Source organism: Triticum aestivum, chromosome 7B (genome assembly GCF_018294505.1).
Source record: "Triticum aestivum cultivar Chinese Spring chromosome 7B, IWGSC CS RefSeq v2.1, whole genome shotgun sequence".
NCBI lineage: Eukaryota > Viridiplantae > Streptophyta > Magnoliopsida > Poales > Poaceae > Triticum > Triticum aestivum.
Genome location: NC_057813.1, coordinates 644,489,279 through 644,504,445, shown reverse-complemented (window position 1 = coordinate 644,504,445; position 15,167 = coordinate 644,489,279). Strand labels below are relative to the sequence as shown.

Here is a 15,167-nt window from a genome sequence, read left to right as displayed (position 1 = left end):
ATCCACCTTAATCTGACTGTCAAGCAGTTTAAAACCATCCAATCCTATTCCACCACAGCTCATGTAATAGAGGCAGTCTGAAAAACTATACCCATTGTCAAGCATCACATACATAAGATTGTAATATCTTATGTCTTTCTTAAAGAACTTTTTCCTGATGTATTTAATCCCTTCAAAATCAATATGCATGTCCCATGCTCATAGCTCGACCTACAATACCAATTAAAACATACAAGTTACTATAACATAAATTTGAACAACACATAGTACAACTGGAATGTAATCCTAACAGTGTAATTACCTAAATTGTACAACACAAGTACACTCCAATCCTAACAATGTAAATATTCACAAAATTTGTAGAACAAAATAATTGTAGGTTCTAATATGTACTCAAACCCTAATCAGGACTAAATTCAGAGGCAATACAAAACCCTAGATCAAACTGAACCTCAAGAACGAATCAAATCATAAAACGAAAGCAGAAGGAGAAGGGCATAGAGGTCGTACGTGTCGTCGCCGGCGTTAGTAGGGACGACTGCTGCAGCCGACGGCGACCGCGCCGCAGCGGAAGCCTTGCCTGCACGGCAAGAAGATGGCGGCTCATCCTCATCGGGTTGGTCTCCCGCTCCTTCAGCTTGAATGGATCTGGATCCAAATGGAGCAGCAGGCGGCGCCGCCGCCCCCGCCCTCTGCCCGCGCCACGGCGATAGCGGGCTGCCCTCTGAGGAGGACGACTCATAGTCGACCCCAAGCAGGTCCCGCCCGCGACTCCGTCCGGATCTGGAGCCGCCGTCGTCACCACCCTCGACATCGCCGAAGGGAGTACTTGCCATGGTTGCGCGCACAACAGAGAAGAGAGGGAGGGGAATGAGAGCACCAGGGCCGGCGCCCAGGGCTTAACTAGCGGGGTCCTAATGGCCGTTTCCGCTATTCTGTTTCCCCTTTGCCACGTGGCTCCGACAGGTGGGCCCGATAAGTCAGATTCTCAGTTAGTCGCGGCTCACAACACGTTTAGTGCTTTTTGTTACTCACTTGCCGAGGAAGTGATGGTTTTTAAAAAAAATTGGCAAAAGTGGTGGTTTTGCAGTATTCGTGCCACAAATGTGGTGGCTTTCAGTAATTTACTCACTTCAAACACAAGTTGTTGGACTACTTTGTGTCATTTTTCAACTTTATGTATGAATTTGTATGTACCGTGCAACTTTATGTACTAAAAATGTTATTAACTCAAAAAAGAAATGAATCTTCACGTAAGATCATTGATGTGAAATTTAGATGTGTAATACTTATGACACATCAAGGCGTGCTTTAGCGAAACTGAAAAAGAAAAGACAAAACAAAATGCAAGCCCTTTTCGTCTGAATCCGAATTTGAGTATCCGGCGGTGTAACCTGCAGTCGGCGGCCCGAGACGCACCGACTCCGCATCGAATTCGATCGACGGCGGGACGGGCCTATATAAGACGCACGACGGCGATCAGGTGAGGCGCGCCACGCGACGAACGGGCAACAAACCGGGATCGATCTGCGCATACACGCATGGTCACGACGACGACGCCGTCGCTGCCGTGCCCCGTCTTCGACCACGGCACCATTCTGCTGCGGACACCGGCGACCGCGAGGAGTACCAAGCGCGCGCGGAGCCATGGCGCGCCGTCGACGACGCTACCGGACGACGCCCTCTTGGAGATCTTCGCCCGGCTGCCGGCCAAGTCGGTCGGCCGCCTGCGCTGCGTGTCGCGCTCGTGGGCCGCCACGCTCAAGTCGGACCCGTTCGTGGACCTCCACCTCCGCGAGGCCAACCGTCACCAGCAGCCGACCCCCAAGCTCTTCTTCACCACGGCGCACCCAGACAACAGATGGCACCTCGACGAGGTCCTCACCAAGCCCTGCCATGGCCTCGTCCTGATCCGCCGCCCGCCCCACCGCCGCCACTTCGTCTGCAACCCGAGCACCGGCGCGCTCCTGCCCCTCCCCGACAGCTACAACTGCCGGCGGCGCAACGGCGAGTCCTACGGCCTGGGCTACAGCCCGGTCACCAAGGAGCACAAGGTGGTGCGGCTCTTCTCCTCCTTCCGCTCCACCCCCTGCTGCGAGGTCTTCTCGCTCGACGTGTCGGCGCACTGGAGAGCGGTAGCTCGGCGGTCTCCCCCCTCGCGCGCCGCCGTGCGAGGTGACCCGGCCGTGTTGTGCGACGGGTACCTGCACTTCCTCCAGGTACGACGAAAACATGGCGGCAGCATCCTCACCTTCGACGTCGGCGACGAGACCTTCGGTTCACTGAGCACGCCTCCGTCGGTGCAAGACGACGACAGTCCGCCCGAGCTGACGGTGCTGGGCGGACGCCTGTGCCTGTGCGTCTTCCATGAGCGTCGACCTCCCACTCGCAGCGACGCCGACCCTTACTGCATCTGGCGCCTGGCCTGCCGGGAGTCCGGGTACTGGGAGAAGCTCTACCGCGTGCTGCACCATCAGACCCTTAGGCCCGAGCTCGACCTGCTGCGGGTACACTGGGTCTCTCCCCTCGAAACCTACCTCGCGGGCAACGGACGGACGAAGATCATGTTCGCCACGGAGGAGGGCGTGCTGGCGTTCGACCTCGAGGGCGGCGGCGTCCCGGTCCCGGAGGTGCTGGTCGCCGACGGAGCTCGTTTCCGCCGGCGACGACGAAGAAGCCACTGTTAAACATTGTAATGTGTTGTAACGTGTGCGTGCGTGTCTGTTGTAATCCGGTTAGGCTTAGAGATATGATCCCATATTCTGTTAGGTTACTTGGAGATCAATCCTAGCCTAACCAACTCCTGTAATCTCCTGGCCTCGAGCCCTATATCAACACGCACGCGTCCCTGCGCAAAGCATACGCTTAAGCCTAGTTTTCTACATGGTATACAGAGCCTAAACTCTTCCATCGCATCTAGATGTCCTCGTCGTCCTCCTCCGCCATGACCGTACCTTCCCTCGCTTCCCTCGGCCATACCATCACAGAGAAACTAAACCGTGAGAATTTCCTTGTCTGGAGGGCGCAGGTACTACCGCATGTTCGCGCGGCGGGCATGATGGGGTTCCTCGACGGTTCCCAGAAGGAACCTGCTGCTGAGATCCGCACGGAGCGGGACAACGCTGGCAAGAAGGAGGTCACCGTCACCGCCAACCCAGAGCACGCCATCTGGGTTACTCAGGACCAGCAGGTGCTCTCGTTTCTGATCGCATCTCTTTCCCGCGAAGTGCTCCTGCAGGTCAGCAACTGCACGACAGCCGCCGCCATTTGGAGCGCTCTCCTCCAGAGCTTCTCCTCGCAATCCCGCGCCCGCATCATCCAGCTTCGCGATCAGATCGGCCACACCAAGAAGGGCGACATGACTGTGGCCGCCTACTTCACCAAGATGAAGGGACTCGCTGACGAACTTGCAGCCGCCGGGAGGCCACTGGATGAGGACGATGTTGTCTCTCACATCATCCAGGGGCTCATGCACGAGCCGGAGTACAGCGGCTTCGTCTCCGCTGTCTCCACGCGCACCATCACCGACCAGCCCATCGGCCTCGGCGAGCTATTCTCGCTACTGCTCGTTGCTGAGTCACGCATCGCCGCACAGACCTCCGCCTACTCCGCCAACCTTGCTGCAAAAGGCGGAGGCCGTGGCAACTCCAGCCAGGGAGGCTCTCGTGGCGGCGGCAACAGCGGCTCCCGTGGCTACAACAACAACAACAACACGGGCGCCCGCTTCTTCGACAACTACTCTGGTGGTGGCGGCTCTGGCGGAGCGCCTCGCCAGGGTGGTGACCGCGGTGACCGTGGTGATCGCGAGAAGTGTCAAATCTGCAAGAACGAGGGGCATGGTGCATGGCGCTGCAAGAAGCGCTACGACCGCAACTTCAACAACAATGTGCGGAACCCTGCTAGTGGTGGAGGTGGTGGTGGCGGCGGTGGGAGCCGTTCTGCCAACGCCGTCCACTCGTATGGAGTTGATACCAATTGGTATCTCGACTCCGGCGCAACCAACCACGTGACTGGTGAGCTGGAGAAGCTTGTTGTTCATGATCGCTACACCGGCTCGGAGCAAATCCACACCGCAAGTGGTCAAGGTATGGACATTGCACATGTTGGTCATTCAGTTCTATCTACTCCTCATGGCTCCTTAGATCTCAAGAACATACTTCACTCTCCGCATGCTGACAAAAGTTTACTTTCTGCCTATCAACTCATCAAAGATAATCATGCTTTTCTTGAGATTTACCCTGAAACCTTTTTTGTTAAGGATCGGGCCACTCGGAGGACCATTCTTCAAAACGAGAGTAGGGGTGGCTTGTTTCCTGTTTCTGGCCGGCAAGATGCTCCTTCTCCACAAGTCCTAAGTGTGATCAAACCATCTACTTCACGGTGGCACAAGCGCTTAGGACATCCTGCATTACTGGTGGTCCAGAAAATTCTTCGAGATTTTAGTCTTCCTGTGTCAAATAAACAAGATCATTTGCTAGTTTGTGATGCTTGCCAGATGGCCAAGAGCCATCAACTTCCATATCCCAAGTCTTTTAGTGTGTCAAAAGCTCCTTTAGAGCTTATTTTTTCGGACGTGTGGGGTCCTGGACCCGTCTCTGTAGGCAGACAAAAATATTATGTGAGCTTTATTGATGATTTTAGCAAGTTTAGTTGGATTTATTTGCTCAAAAATAAGTCTGACGTGTTTGAGAAATTTCATCTCTTTCAATAGCATGTTGAACGTCTCTTTGATCGCAAAATTCTTGCTATGCAAACGGATTGGGGGGGGGTGTGAGTACCAAAAACTCAATTCCTTCTTTGAACGCATTGGCATCACTCATTACGTCTCATGTCCACATGCTCACCAGCAGAATGGATCTGCAGAACGAAAGCACCGACACATTGTGGAAGTTGGCCTGTCCCTTCTTGCCCATGCCTTTATGCCCTTAAAATTTTGGGATGAGGTGTTTCTTACCGCTGTGTACCTTATCAACCGTGTCCCTAGTAGGGTTATCAAAAACCAAACCCCACTTGAATGTCTCTTTGGCAAGAAACCTGACTATACTTTTCTCCGCATTTTTGGGTGTGCCGTGTGGCCTAATCTGCGTCCTTTCAATAAGCACAAACTTGAATTTCGGTCAAAACAATGTGCCTTCTTGGGGTATAGCAGCCTACACAAGGGATACAAGTGCCTCGATGTAGCCTCTGGTCGTGTCTATATTTCTAGGGACGTCGTTTTTGATGAACATGTGTTTCCCTTCGCCACACTCCATCCGAATGCTGGTGCTCAACTTCGAAAAGAGCTCACCCTTTTACCTGTTCATCTTCTGCCTTCACCTCGTTTTGATCAAGGGGGAGTAGTAGATGCTGCTGACCACCTGTCTATGTCTAATGATACCTTTGATCAAAACACTGATGCAAGTGTGCAGGAAAATGAAGAAGCTTTTGGCGAAAATTCACATGATTTTATGCATGCAGAAACGACACAGGAGGCTACAGAAGAGCCAGACGTCAATCCCGGGGCGAATCACTCGGGATCCGTGGCGCCAGATGCGTCAGTTGGCGCAGGCGCAGGAGAATCCCCGGCGGGATCCGCGTCGTTCCCTGATTCGGTGACAGATCAGCCTGGCGGGCCCGCGGTCCGTCGCGTCGTCCGACAGCCAGCCTTGGCGGGGCCTGGTGGCCCACTCCCACATGCGGGTGGTCGGCTCCCGGGTGTGGACGAGCGGGTTCCACGTCACGCGGGCGGGAATGCGCCCGACCGGACGCTGCATGCCAGCCCAGGCGCGCCAAGTGGCAGTTCTGGAGAGGCGATCCCGTCTCTCGATCTGGATCCGCTACAGGAGCCCTCTCCGGGATATTCTGCGGCTGATTCCGGTGCAGCTGTGTCATCTTCTTCAAATCGTCTTCTACAGCAACTTGAACGACCGGCTCCGCCACCTCCTGTGCGCTCCAACACCAGGTCACAAAGTGGTATTGTTAAACCTAAAATATATAAAGATGGCTGTGTACGTTGGGGCTCGTTTTGTGCAACAGGTGAACCGCAAAATTTTGGAGAAGCATTGGGTGAACCTCGTTGGAGGGAGGCAATGGATGAAGAGTATGCTGCTTTAATGAAGAACAAAACTTGGCGTCTAGTTCCACCAGTCAGAGGCAGAAATATAATTGACTGTAAGTGGGTCTATAAGGTAAAGAGGAAATCTGATGGCACCATTGACAGGTACAAGGCACGTCTGGTTGCTAAAGGATTTAAACAGAGGTATGGGATTGACTATGAGGATACGTTTAGTCCAGTGGCAAAAGCTGCTACTATTAGATTGATTCTTTCAGTTGCAGTATCTAGAGGTTGGTGCATAAGACAACTAGATGTAAAGAACACGTTCTTGCATGGTGTTCTGGAAGAGGAAGTGTTCATGAGGCAACCTCCTGGGTATGAGAATCCAAATGCACCACATCATATTTGCAAACTTGATAAGGCACTGTATGGACTAAAACAAGCACCTAGAGCTTGGTACTCTCGGCTCTCCTCTAAGTTACAATCACTTGGATTTACTCCCTCAAAGGGAGATACCTCATTGTTTTTCTATCACCGACATGGGATAACCATTTTTATGCTTATTTATGTTGATGATATAGTTGTCACTAGTTCATCATCTAAGGCAGTTGAGGCTCTTCTTATGGACTTGAGCAAGGAGTTTGCACTTAAAGATCTTGGCAGTCTTCATTTCTTCCTTGGAATTGAGGTAAAAAATGCAAAAGATGGAATTGTGTTGTCACAAGGAAAATATGTGCAGGAAATACTTCAGAGGATGGGCATGAAAGGATGTAAGCCGTCATCTACACCTTTGTCTGCCTCTGAGAAAATGTCTCTTCATGTTGGAGAGATCCTTGGAGCAGAGGACTCCACCAGGTACAGAAGTATTGTAGGAGCATTACAGTATTTGACATTAACTAGACCAGATATCTCATATTCAGTAAATAAAGTGTGTCAGTTCTTACATGCTCCTACTAGTGCACATTGGACAGCAGTAAAGAGGATACTTAGATATCTTCAAGGGACACAGAGTCATGGACTGAAAATTGGAAAGTCAGATTCTATGCTTGTAAGTGCTTTTTCAGATGCAGATTGGGCAGGTTGTCCTGATGATAGAAGATCAACAGGAGGCTTTGCAGTGTTTCTTGGAAGTAATTTGGTTTCTTGGAGTGCTCGTAAACAGCCAACTGTATCCAGGTCAAGTACAGAAGCTGAGTACAAGGCCTTAGCTAATGCTACTGCAGAGGTTATCTGGGTTCAGAATTTGCTAACAGAGTTGGGTGTTTCTCATCCAAGAGCAGCATCACTTTGGTGTGATAATCTTGGTGCAACCTATTTGTCTGCTAATCCTATCTTCCATGCCAGGACGAAGCATATTGAAATTGACTACCACTTTGTCCGAGAAAGAGTGGCTGATAAACTGCTGAATATCAGATTCATACCTACAGGTGATCAGGTGGTAGATGGATTTACTAAACCTCACACCTTGCGACAGTTAGAAGCTTTTAGGCACAATCTCAACTTAGAAAGTTGTGATTGAGGGGGAGTGTTAAACATTGTAATGTGTTGTAACGTGTGCGTGCGTGTCTGTTGTAATCCGGTTAGGCTTAGAGATATGATCCCATATTCTGTTAGGTTACTTGGAGATCAATCCTAGCCTAACCAACTCCTGTAATCTCCTGGCCTCGAGCCCTATATCAACACGCACGCGTCCCTGCGCAAAGCATACGCTTAAGCCTAGTTTTCTACAGCCACGATCACCCGCGGCACCGTGGGGTTGCTGGAGGAGAGCCTCGTGCCCGTAGGCCGCACGAGCGAGGAGGTGATCTTCTCGTCCCCGTGGAGGAAAGCGTGGTCGGACGTCCTCAAGTGGTTGCCGGCGCAGTCGGTCGCCGCCCTGAGGTGCGTGTGCAGGGAGTGGCGCGCGGTGGCCGAGACCGACCGGTTCGTCCGGACGCACGCGCTCCACGCGAACCTGGGCAGGAGCCCGGGGGTCATGCTCGTCCAGGGCCGGCTCTTCAGCCACGTGCTCGACTTGTACCCGCTGGAGCTCTGCCAGAGGTTGCAGGTGGAGCACGACGACATGATGCCGTTCCTGTACGAGCACCGCGAGTCTAGGGCGGTGTGCTCCACGCCCTGCCACGGCCTCGTCCTCGTCAGCTACACGCAGCAGGCCGGCTCAGTCGTCGTCGATTTCATTTGCAACCCTAGCATGGCGTACGGCAGCCTTATAAGAACGGATATGTTGGACGACGACGACGATCCCCATGATTCTGCAGCTGCCGCGATGGGGCTGGGGTACGATTCGCGGACGAACAAGCACGTGCTGGCACGCCTCGTCGTCGTCCGTCGTGGCAAGAGCCGTCGACATGGCCAGCCGGTCAAGGTCAAGTGCCACGTGCAGCTCGTAGGCGCCACGGCGTGGATCCCGATCAGCCCTCCGCCAAGGCCGCCGGCGGTCGACGTGCAGCCCGCCTACGCCGACGGCAAGCTCTACTGGATGGTAGACGACGACAACGACGACGATTCGAGGTGCGAGCTGCTGGCGCTCGACGTCGGCACGGGGGAGTTCGAGGTGCTGCCAGGGCCCCCGTGCGGCCGCGGCCGGATCACGTCCGTCGTCGAGCTCCAAGGTGGCGTGTGCGTCCTGTGCTCGGACACGCGCGCCAACGCCATCGACGTCTGGAAGCGGCTGGAAGGCGGCTCTTGGTCGGCATGGCCGCGCCGTGTCGAGCTCGGGGAGTTCCGGCGGATGTACCCGTCGGAGGAGACTAGGCTGTTGGCTGTTGACCCCAAGGACGGGAGGCTGCTTCTCAGCACGGGGAGAGCGTTGGGATACTACGACCCCGAGGCACGGGCGTTGCAGACCGTCTACTGTGTTGGAGAACACCTGCAGGGCATGAGGTTTGCTCCGGCGCTCTGCCATGAAAGCTTGATCCGTCCACGAACATACTCGTATTAGGCAACAATATCTACGCATATGCAGGAGGACTGTGTAAGTATATAGGAATGGAGATCAAATATACTCTCTCCGTCCCATGATCGATATAAGACGTTTATGCAGCTCAAATTTGAAGTGCAAAAAAAAAACTTATATATATAGAGGTAGTGTTTTATACTATGTCTTTGTTCCATTTCGAACCTTCTAATCAGGCTCTGTGGAAAGTTGAAGTTCACAGCTAAATCTCTTCAAAGTTGGAGAGAAATGATTTTCTAGCGGAACCGGTCTATAGTTAGCTAGTATTGTAATCTTCAATTTCTATATCTTTCATGTAAGACTATTTGTATTGTAATTTCACAAATTCGAAATACATTTTCTGAACACTAATGTTGCGATACTTGATTGAGGTTTTTATGTTATTCTGTTGCCATACATTAAATGACACTTGGATTAGGTGGAATGTTTTCTTTTGGAGTGTGCCACCCTCTATTTTGTTCATAGGTTCGTCTTTGGGGAGAAGGTATGTCTCTATTTTCCTATATGCCTATGGAAGAGGATTTGTAGCTCTCGGTGCTCCACCCCCTATTAAGAATATTATAAATTAAAAAGCAGTTTTATTTAAAAAACTGAAATTTTGAAATACCAAACTTGGGTGCCCAATCTACAACCATGTGAAGTTTCCTGAAAAAAGAACATTCTGATATCCTCGGTAAAGAAGGTAAAAATCCTATGTATAAAAGGATTGTTTGGATGGATCGTAGGTCATTGTGTATTTTATTAGCCACGAATGCCATTTCTTAACGAAAATAAACAGCGTGAGTAGAATGAGAACCCATGTTTGATATCCCAATTCCAGTACTTTCTAATTTTCCTGGTATTTTATAGGGGGGTGGAGCATCCAGGAGCTTTTGTGTATTTTCCCGTAGCCTATGCTCTATTCTTTTATGGTTTTTTCGCAATGGACATAAATTTGTAAAATAGCCCATGCTTATATCAAAGGGGCCCTGATTCTAGTTTCACTCCGAGCCCCAAAAAATCTCATGACCTGGGTAATTTCAGAAAGAAAAAAGAAAAGAAAAAGGAAAAGGAAAAGGGAATATTAAAGGAAAAGAAAAAGGAAAATGTGTCTACAAATACAATGCAGCCTGTGCAGTAACAACAAAAGCATTTGCAGGCTGTGGATATCGGACGTAAGCAAAGAATAAAGCCACCGTATGGTCATCGGCCTTTTATTCGAGCATGGTTAATATGATGTTGCCACGTTATTTATAGTCAAGCTTATAGCCGGCAGGTACAATAGTTAGATGTAAATAAGTACTATTTTATTGATACATGGTCCACCTTCCTCTCTCGCAAAGTCTGTAGGAGTGTCTGCTACAGCCGCTGTTAGTTTGTAGCCCATTTCTCTTCTCTCTCTTCCAATTCGGCAAAAATATACTATTTTAAGTCTTACAGCCCGTCAACAAAAATATACTATTTTAAGTCTTACACCCCGTCAGCAAAAATATATTATTCTAAGTCTTATAGCCCGCTTATGTCACCTTATTGTACTTGCTCTTAGAAGCATGATACTGATTAGTTATTCTACTTGCTCTTAAAAGCATGATACTGATTAGTAATTACACTTGTACTTGCTCTTAGAAGCATGATACTGATTAGTTATTCTACTTGCTCTTAAAAGCATGATACTGATTTGTAATTACACTCTGTTGTTTGTTTTCCGTTTTGAACAAATTTGTACTAATTACACTCTGTTGTTTGTTTTCCGTTTTGAACAAATTTGTACTAAAGCCACGACACTTATTTTGAGACACATGGAGTATATAATTTTCTCAGTGCCAACGTAGAACAGTGAAAGATTTGACACTCCACAATCACAGTCATGATTCAAATATATATTTTACGGCATGGAAATATCATTGACCAACAAATTAATGATCATTGACTGATAACACCGCAAAGAAAAAAGAAAAAGGAAACACAGTTGCCACTGTAGAACATAAGACTCGTGGAGCTGAGAGTTGGACATTCCATGTGTTTTTTCCTTGCTAAATACTACTCCCTCCGTCCGAAAATACTTGTCATCAAAATAAACAAAAGGGGATGTATCTAGAACTAAAATACATCTAGATACATCCCCTTTTATTCATTTTGATGACAAGTATTTTCGGACGGAGGGAGTACATCGAAGTTTACTGTACATTGCCTCATAATCCTACACAAACCTGGGCCACGCTTCGATATTTTTGCGGATGTGTTCCCGTAAAATTCCTGCGTGCTAAAACAGTCTCAACTTGGATTTTACAAAGTAACAGTAAGCGCTAGTAAAGTATTGCAGACCCTGCTAAGCTCAAGGGAGAAGAACAGCTGCAGCAAAGAGAAGCTCCTCTCTCCCGGAAGTCGGTACCGCCCTAGAACAACCAATGCTTCTTCTTAGTTTTGCGAGTCAGGAGATCTGCAGTGCGCACAACAGGAGCTCATTTTTAGAAGATAGAACTGATCAATGACCGGATAATGCAGTAACTGGAATGGATTGTTAAAATTTTAATGGCCTGTAATGATGCAAATGAACATTGGTAGTTCCCCAAATCAGCATGTCTAAGCAAAACAAACGCTCACCGTCAGTCGCATACAAGGAATTGTAGTGTACTTCACACCAGAAGCTAAGCCAAAGCTCTGAAACACATGCCAAGGAAACATATTAGTTAGCATGTTTCCAGCGAAATCTTCGCGGGGCGCCGTGGAAAAGGCGAATCTCTCTAGAATTCAGGATTTTAACACAGGAGCATAAGAGATACTAGTGCACCGGCTCTCACCTCTTGTCGGAGTCAGGTCCCTGGGGACTATCTCGATTAAGCAGGTGTCCCTAAATGACGTCAGTAAGCAAATTTTGGCACCAAACTGTGAGCAAGTAGACATACAAAGGGAGAAAGGAGTCAGGAAGATAAAAAACATGAGTAATGACACATGCTAATGCCATGATAGTGTGTGTTGATGACTTGACAAGAACATGACAGTTCCAAGAGAAGCATTAATATAGACAGAAACCTGATTGATCACTAAACTTTTTTTTTATAAGATTCAACACAATACTACAAACAGATGTTAATGGTAACATTATTTTGGCCATCTTAGACAGGGAATGCTATATCAACTTACATGAATAGTGAACAATGACATCAGACACACATATTACTGCATAGACTCGAAGTGGGACTTTTTTTTTGTGCCTCAGGCCTTTGAGCTATAGTCAGAGTTTTAGAAACAACAGGAACATTAATGTCAAAATGCTGCAATTACAAGGTTTTGCTACAGAAACCACTCAACCATCATCAAACTAGAGGTGCATGTTACCCGGTCTGCAGCCGCTTGTAAGGTCAGATGATCCCCCCATTCCCCTGATCTGCAGGACGTATATACGAAGCTATGAATATATTTGAAGCCTAGTATACTGTCTCTGTCAACAGTGAACATGATCATTTAAGCAGCACAATCTGTGCTACCTTTTCATTTTCTTCAAGTACACCTTATATTCCATTGGTACATAGCCTTCATAGCGTTTTCTGAATTCCTTTAGCTAAAAAGCAGAGACAGGCTTCAGCATAGTTGCATATCAATGAAATTGTATTATCAAGTCTGCAAGATGATCAATGCTTTTATTTAGATTACTACAGAATGTCCATGGACTGAGACAAACAGGCTACCTGCTTCATGACTGCCTTCCTCACTTGTTTGTGATATTCAGGATTGCGAAAAATCTGGTCTGCCAGAGCTCGAAACTGTAACAATAGGTCATTGGTAGGGTTTAAAAAGTGAGAACATACTGAAAGCTACAATAGGTTTATTAACATGTTATCTTCAAGAAATGGAACAGTGTTTTTTATTAAGCCTCATGCACTTTTTTTTACTTTTTGGGGGTAAACATGTAAACAAACCTGACAATTTCCATCTCCCTCTATCTGAAACTCGGCCAGACCATAAGTCCCCAGCCTGCAAATAAAAGGTAATGCTAAATGAACTTTACATGCAAAAGATGCAACTTCAGAAGAAGGTGCAACAGCACATATATGCTGCAAGATCAATCCTACAAAATGATCTCCACATTCAAGTGGAGGGAAGGGGTAAATATCATATTTACCTTTCCAACAGTCTTTCATGATCCAAGGTTGCATTATCAACATTAGGGATCTCTCCATTAACTCGAGGACGGTGCTGCCGCAAAACAGGGTGTTACTAGTTTTGTTATAAAAGATGGGCAAAGACCAAAGCCAATAACTTCACAGAATTATTATTTCATTTGGCAATGTGCAATTCAGAATTATAAATTTACACTGCATGTTAGTTATTACAGTATTGAGCACTACACCGACAAATCATGTTCAGTTCAGACTTCAGAGACAGTTCATCAAAGTAACTATGACTCAGCAATAGGTAAAGCCCAAGGAAGCAAATAATACTAGAAGATTAAAAGGTAACAAATGTTGATTGGCTCTTGATTACCGGGACTGAACCCAAATGCAAGAGACGCCTCCCAAGACTATGTGCTTTGTCGTTCCTTGCGTGAGCGAGGAGGCTACCGATAGTTACGGACACCTCCTCCTCGCTTTCCTGAGTGCTGGTGCTGATGCTTGAGCTGGAGCTTTTACTGACATGATCCTGTTGTTCAGACATGACATGCTATCTCCAGATGAACATCGACAAGATCTTGGACCTCCAATGGGCTTCAAAGACAGAAAGTTACTGCAAGAAACAGAGAACAAGCATTTAAACACAGCAAGAAACAGCAGATGAAATGTAATACCAACTTTTTGCAACCAACAAGATGACTTTTACTAGCATACTAGCATTAGATGTTTACCTGATTGTACTAGGAAATACAGCAAACCTTACGGGGAGAGTGATGTTGGAACACACAAATTCCTAGCTCTTAATAGCGTACCCTATGAGATGCATATGCAGATCTTAACCACCCAGTAGGGAGATATCCGGAGAATGTTTCTAATTACTCCATTTCGTCAGCCCTTGTCTCTCGTAGTTAATACCTACACGTGGGATACTTCCGGACACTGCATACCAATCCCAACAAGCCAAATGGCACATGAGAGCGACTAGCAATAATGGGGATGGATAAGGAACCACCAACACAGAAGCATAGCAAAGCGTGCATATGCTCGCTGTAATTCCTCCGCCTCGGATGAGTGAGAATTTCAGACACTTGCAGATCCCAGTGCCTCTTTTCTCCCTATCCAAAACTGAAGAATTATGCTATACTTTTATAAGACCAAAGCAACACTGAAGGTGATCAGAGCAGTCGTCAGTGGGTGAACTGAACCCGGAACAATCAAAAGGGATGTTCTCCAGAGGAGTCGAACAGACTATGAACCAATCAGTAAAGTAAGCACATCACGTAGCAGCAGATAAGCTGCAGACTACATCCCTCCTGTCAGACAAGGATTAAAAACACTATCCAACAAGTTCACCTGGGTAAATAACTAGTTGACCGGAACCGGATCTTGGATGGGTCAACCTGAAGACCAAACGGGTCATTTTTCTACATTTTCTGTCAGAGCCCAGGACCAGCTACAGTGTAGACAGGCGATCTTTCCTCAAGGGTTCTTCGAATCGAGCTCAAAGACGATAGATAACACCCACTAATCAGGACGAGGACACCACACGAAACAATCAAGCCAATCAAGAGGGTAGAGAAGAGAGCTTCCCTTTTAAGAAAAATAAATAAATAAAACGAACAAGCGGAGCTGCGGAGGTCGGCTGCGCGCGGCGGGAGCGGCGATCGAGCGCGCGGAGCCCTAGCTCGCGAGCCGCGTGGGACGATCGGGCGAGGGGAGGGGACTTACCGGCTTCTCTGGCGCTCGGATCAGGGAGGGCGGCGGCCGCCGCGCGCGCGACGGGAGGGTGGGGGGGCGGAGCAGAGCAGAGCTCAGTAGCTCGCACTTGCTGTCGGAAGGGGGAGCGAGGGGAGGGGATAGAAATCGCCGCCTTTTCTTCACTTTCTTTGACGTTTTTAATTCGGGGAATTTGTGAGTTTACACCCCTCGGTCGGCCAGATTCTCAGCGAAGCCCAACATCTTCCATGCTTTCGTGCCAAACTATTCTACCTTCCAAATGGAGCGGGCTGTTTGACGCTAGTGTAGTGTTAAAAACGTTTTTATATTTTGGGACAGAGTGAGTATTTCTTAAGAAAAAAGTTTGAAC

General features: G+C 48.3%; 2 protein-coding genes across 2 annotated transcripts; one reads left to right on the top strand and one right to left on the bottom strand.

Annotated features, from left to right (window-relative positions):
• The first annotated feature begins 1,504 nt into the window (after positions 1 to 1,504).
• Positions 1,505 to 2,938, top strand: LOC123162840 (F-box only protein 8-like). Its single transcript, XM_044580595.1, has one exon. The coding sequence runs from the start codon at positions 1,542 to 1,544 to the stop codon at positions 2,685 to 2,687; it is 1,146 nt and encodes a 381-aa protein (XP_044436530.1). The 5' UTR covers positions 1,505 to 1,541; the 3' UTR covers positions 2,688 to 2,938.
• Positions 2,939 to 10,837: 7,899 nt separating this feature from the next.
• On the bottom strand, positions 10,838 to 14,938 carry LOC123161727 (OVARIAN TUMOR DOMAIN-containing deubiquitinating enzyme 11). The gene is made up of 10 exons (XM_044579533.1): positions 14,810 to 14,938; positions 13,455 to 13,694; positions 13,093 to 13,166; positions 12,890 to 12,944; positions 12,659 to 12,733; positions 12,458 to 12,531; positions 12,309 to 12,357; positions 11,771 to 11,855; positions 11,574 to 11,630; positions 10,838 to 11,409 (listed from the first exon to the last, which is right to left on the bottom strand). Exons 2-10 carry the CDS (start codon positions 13,623 to 13,625, stop codon positions 11,366 to 11,368), a joined length of 684 nt encoding a protein of 227 aa, XP_044435468.1. The 5' UTR covers positions 13,626 to 13,694; positions 14,810 to 14,938; the 3' UTR covers positions 10,838 to 11,365.
• Positions 14,939 to 15,167: the final 229 nt, after the last annotated feature.

Excerpts from the sequence above, each read along its gene's own strand:
- LOC123162840 (XM_044580595.1), top strand. The coding sequence starts at position 1,542 with ATGGTCACGACGACGACGCCGTCGCTGCCGTGCCCCGTCTTCGACCAC.
- LOC123161727 (XM_044579533.1), bottom strand. The coding sequence starts at position 13,625 with ATGTCTGAACAACAGGATCATGTCAGTAAAAGCTCCAGCTCAAGCATC. Across the intron at positions 12,532-12,658 it reads GGAAGGCAGTCATGAAGCAG|CTAAAGGAATTCAGAAAACG; the intron begins GTAGCCTGTTTG and ends TCTGCTTTTTAG. Across the intron at positions 12,358-12,457 it reads TACTTGAAGAAAATGAAAAG|ATCAGGGGAATGGGGGGATC; the intron begins GTAGCACAGATT and ends TACGTCCTGCAG.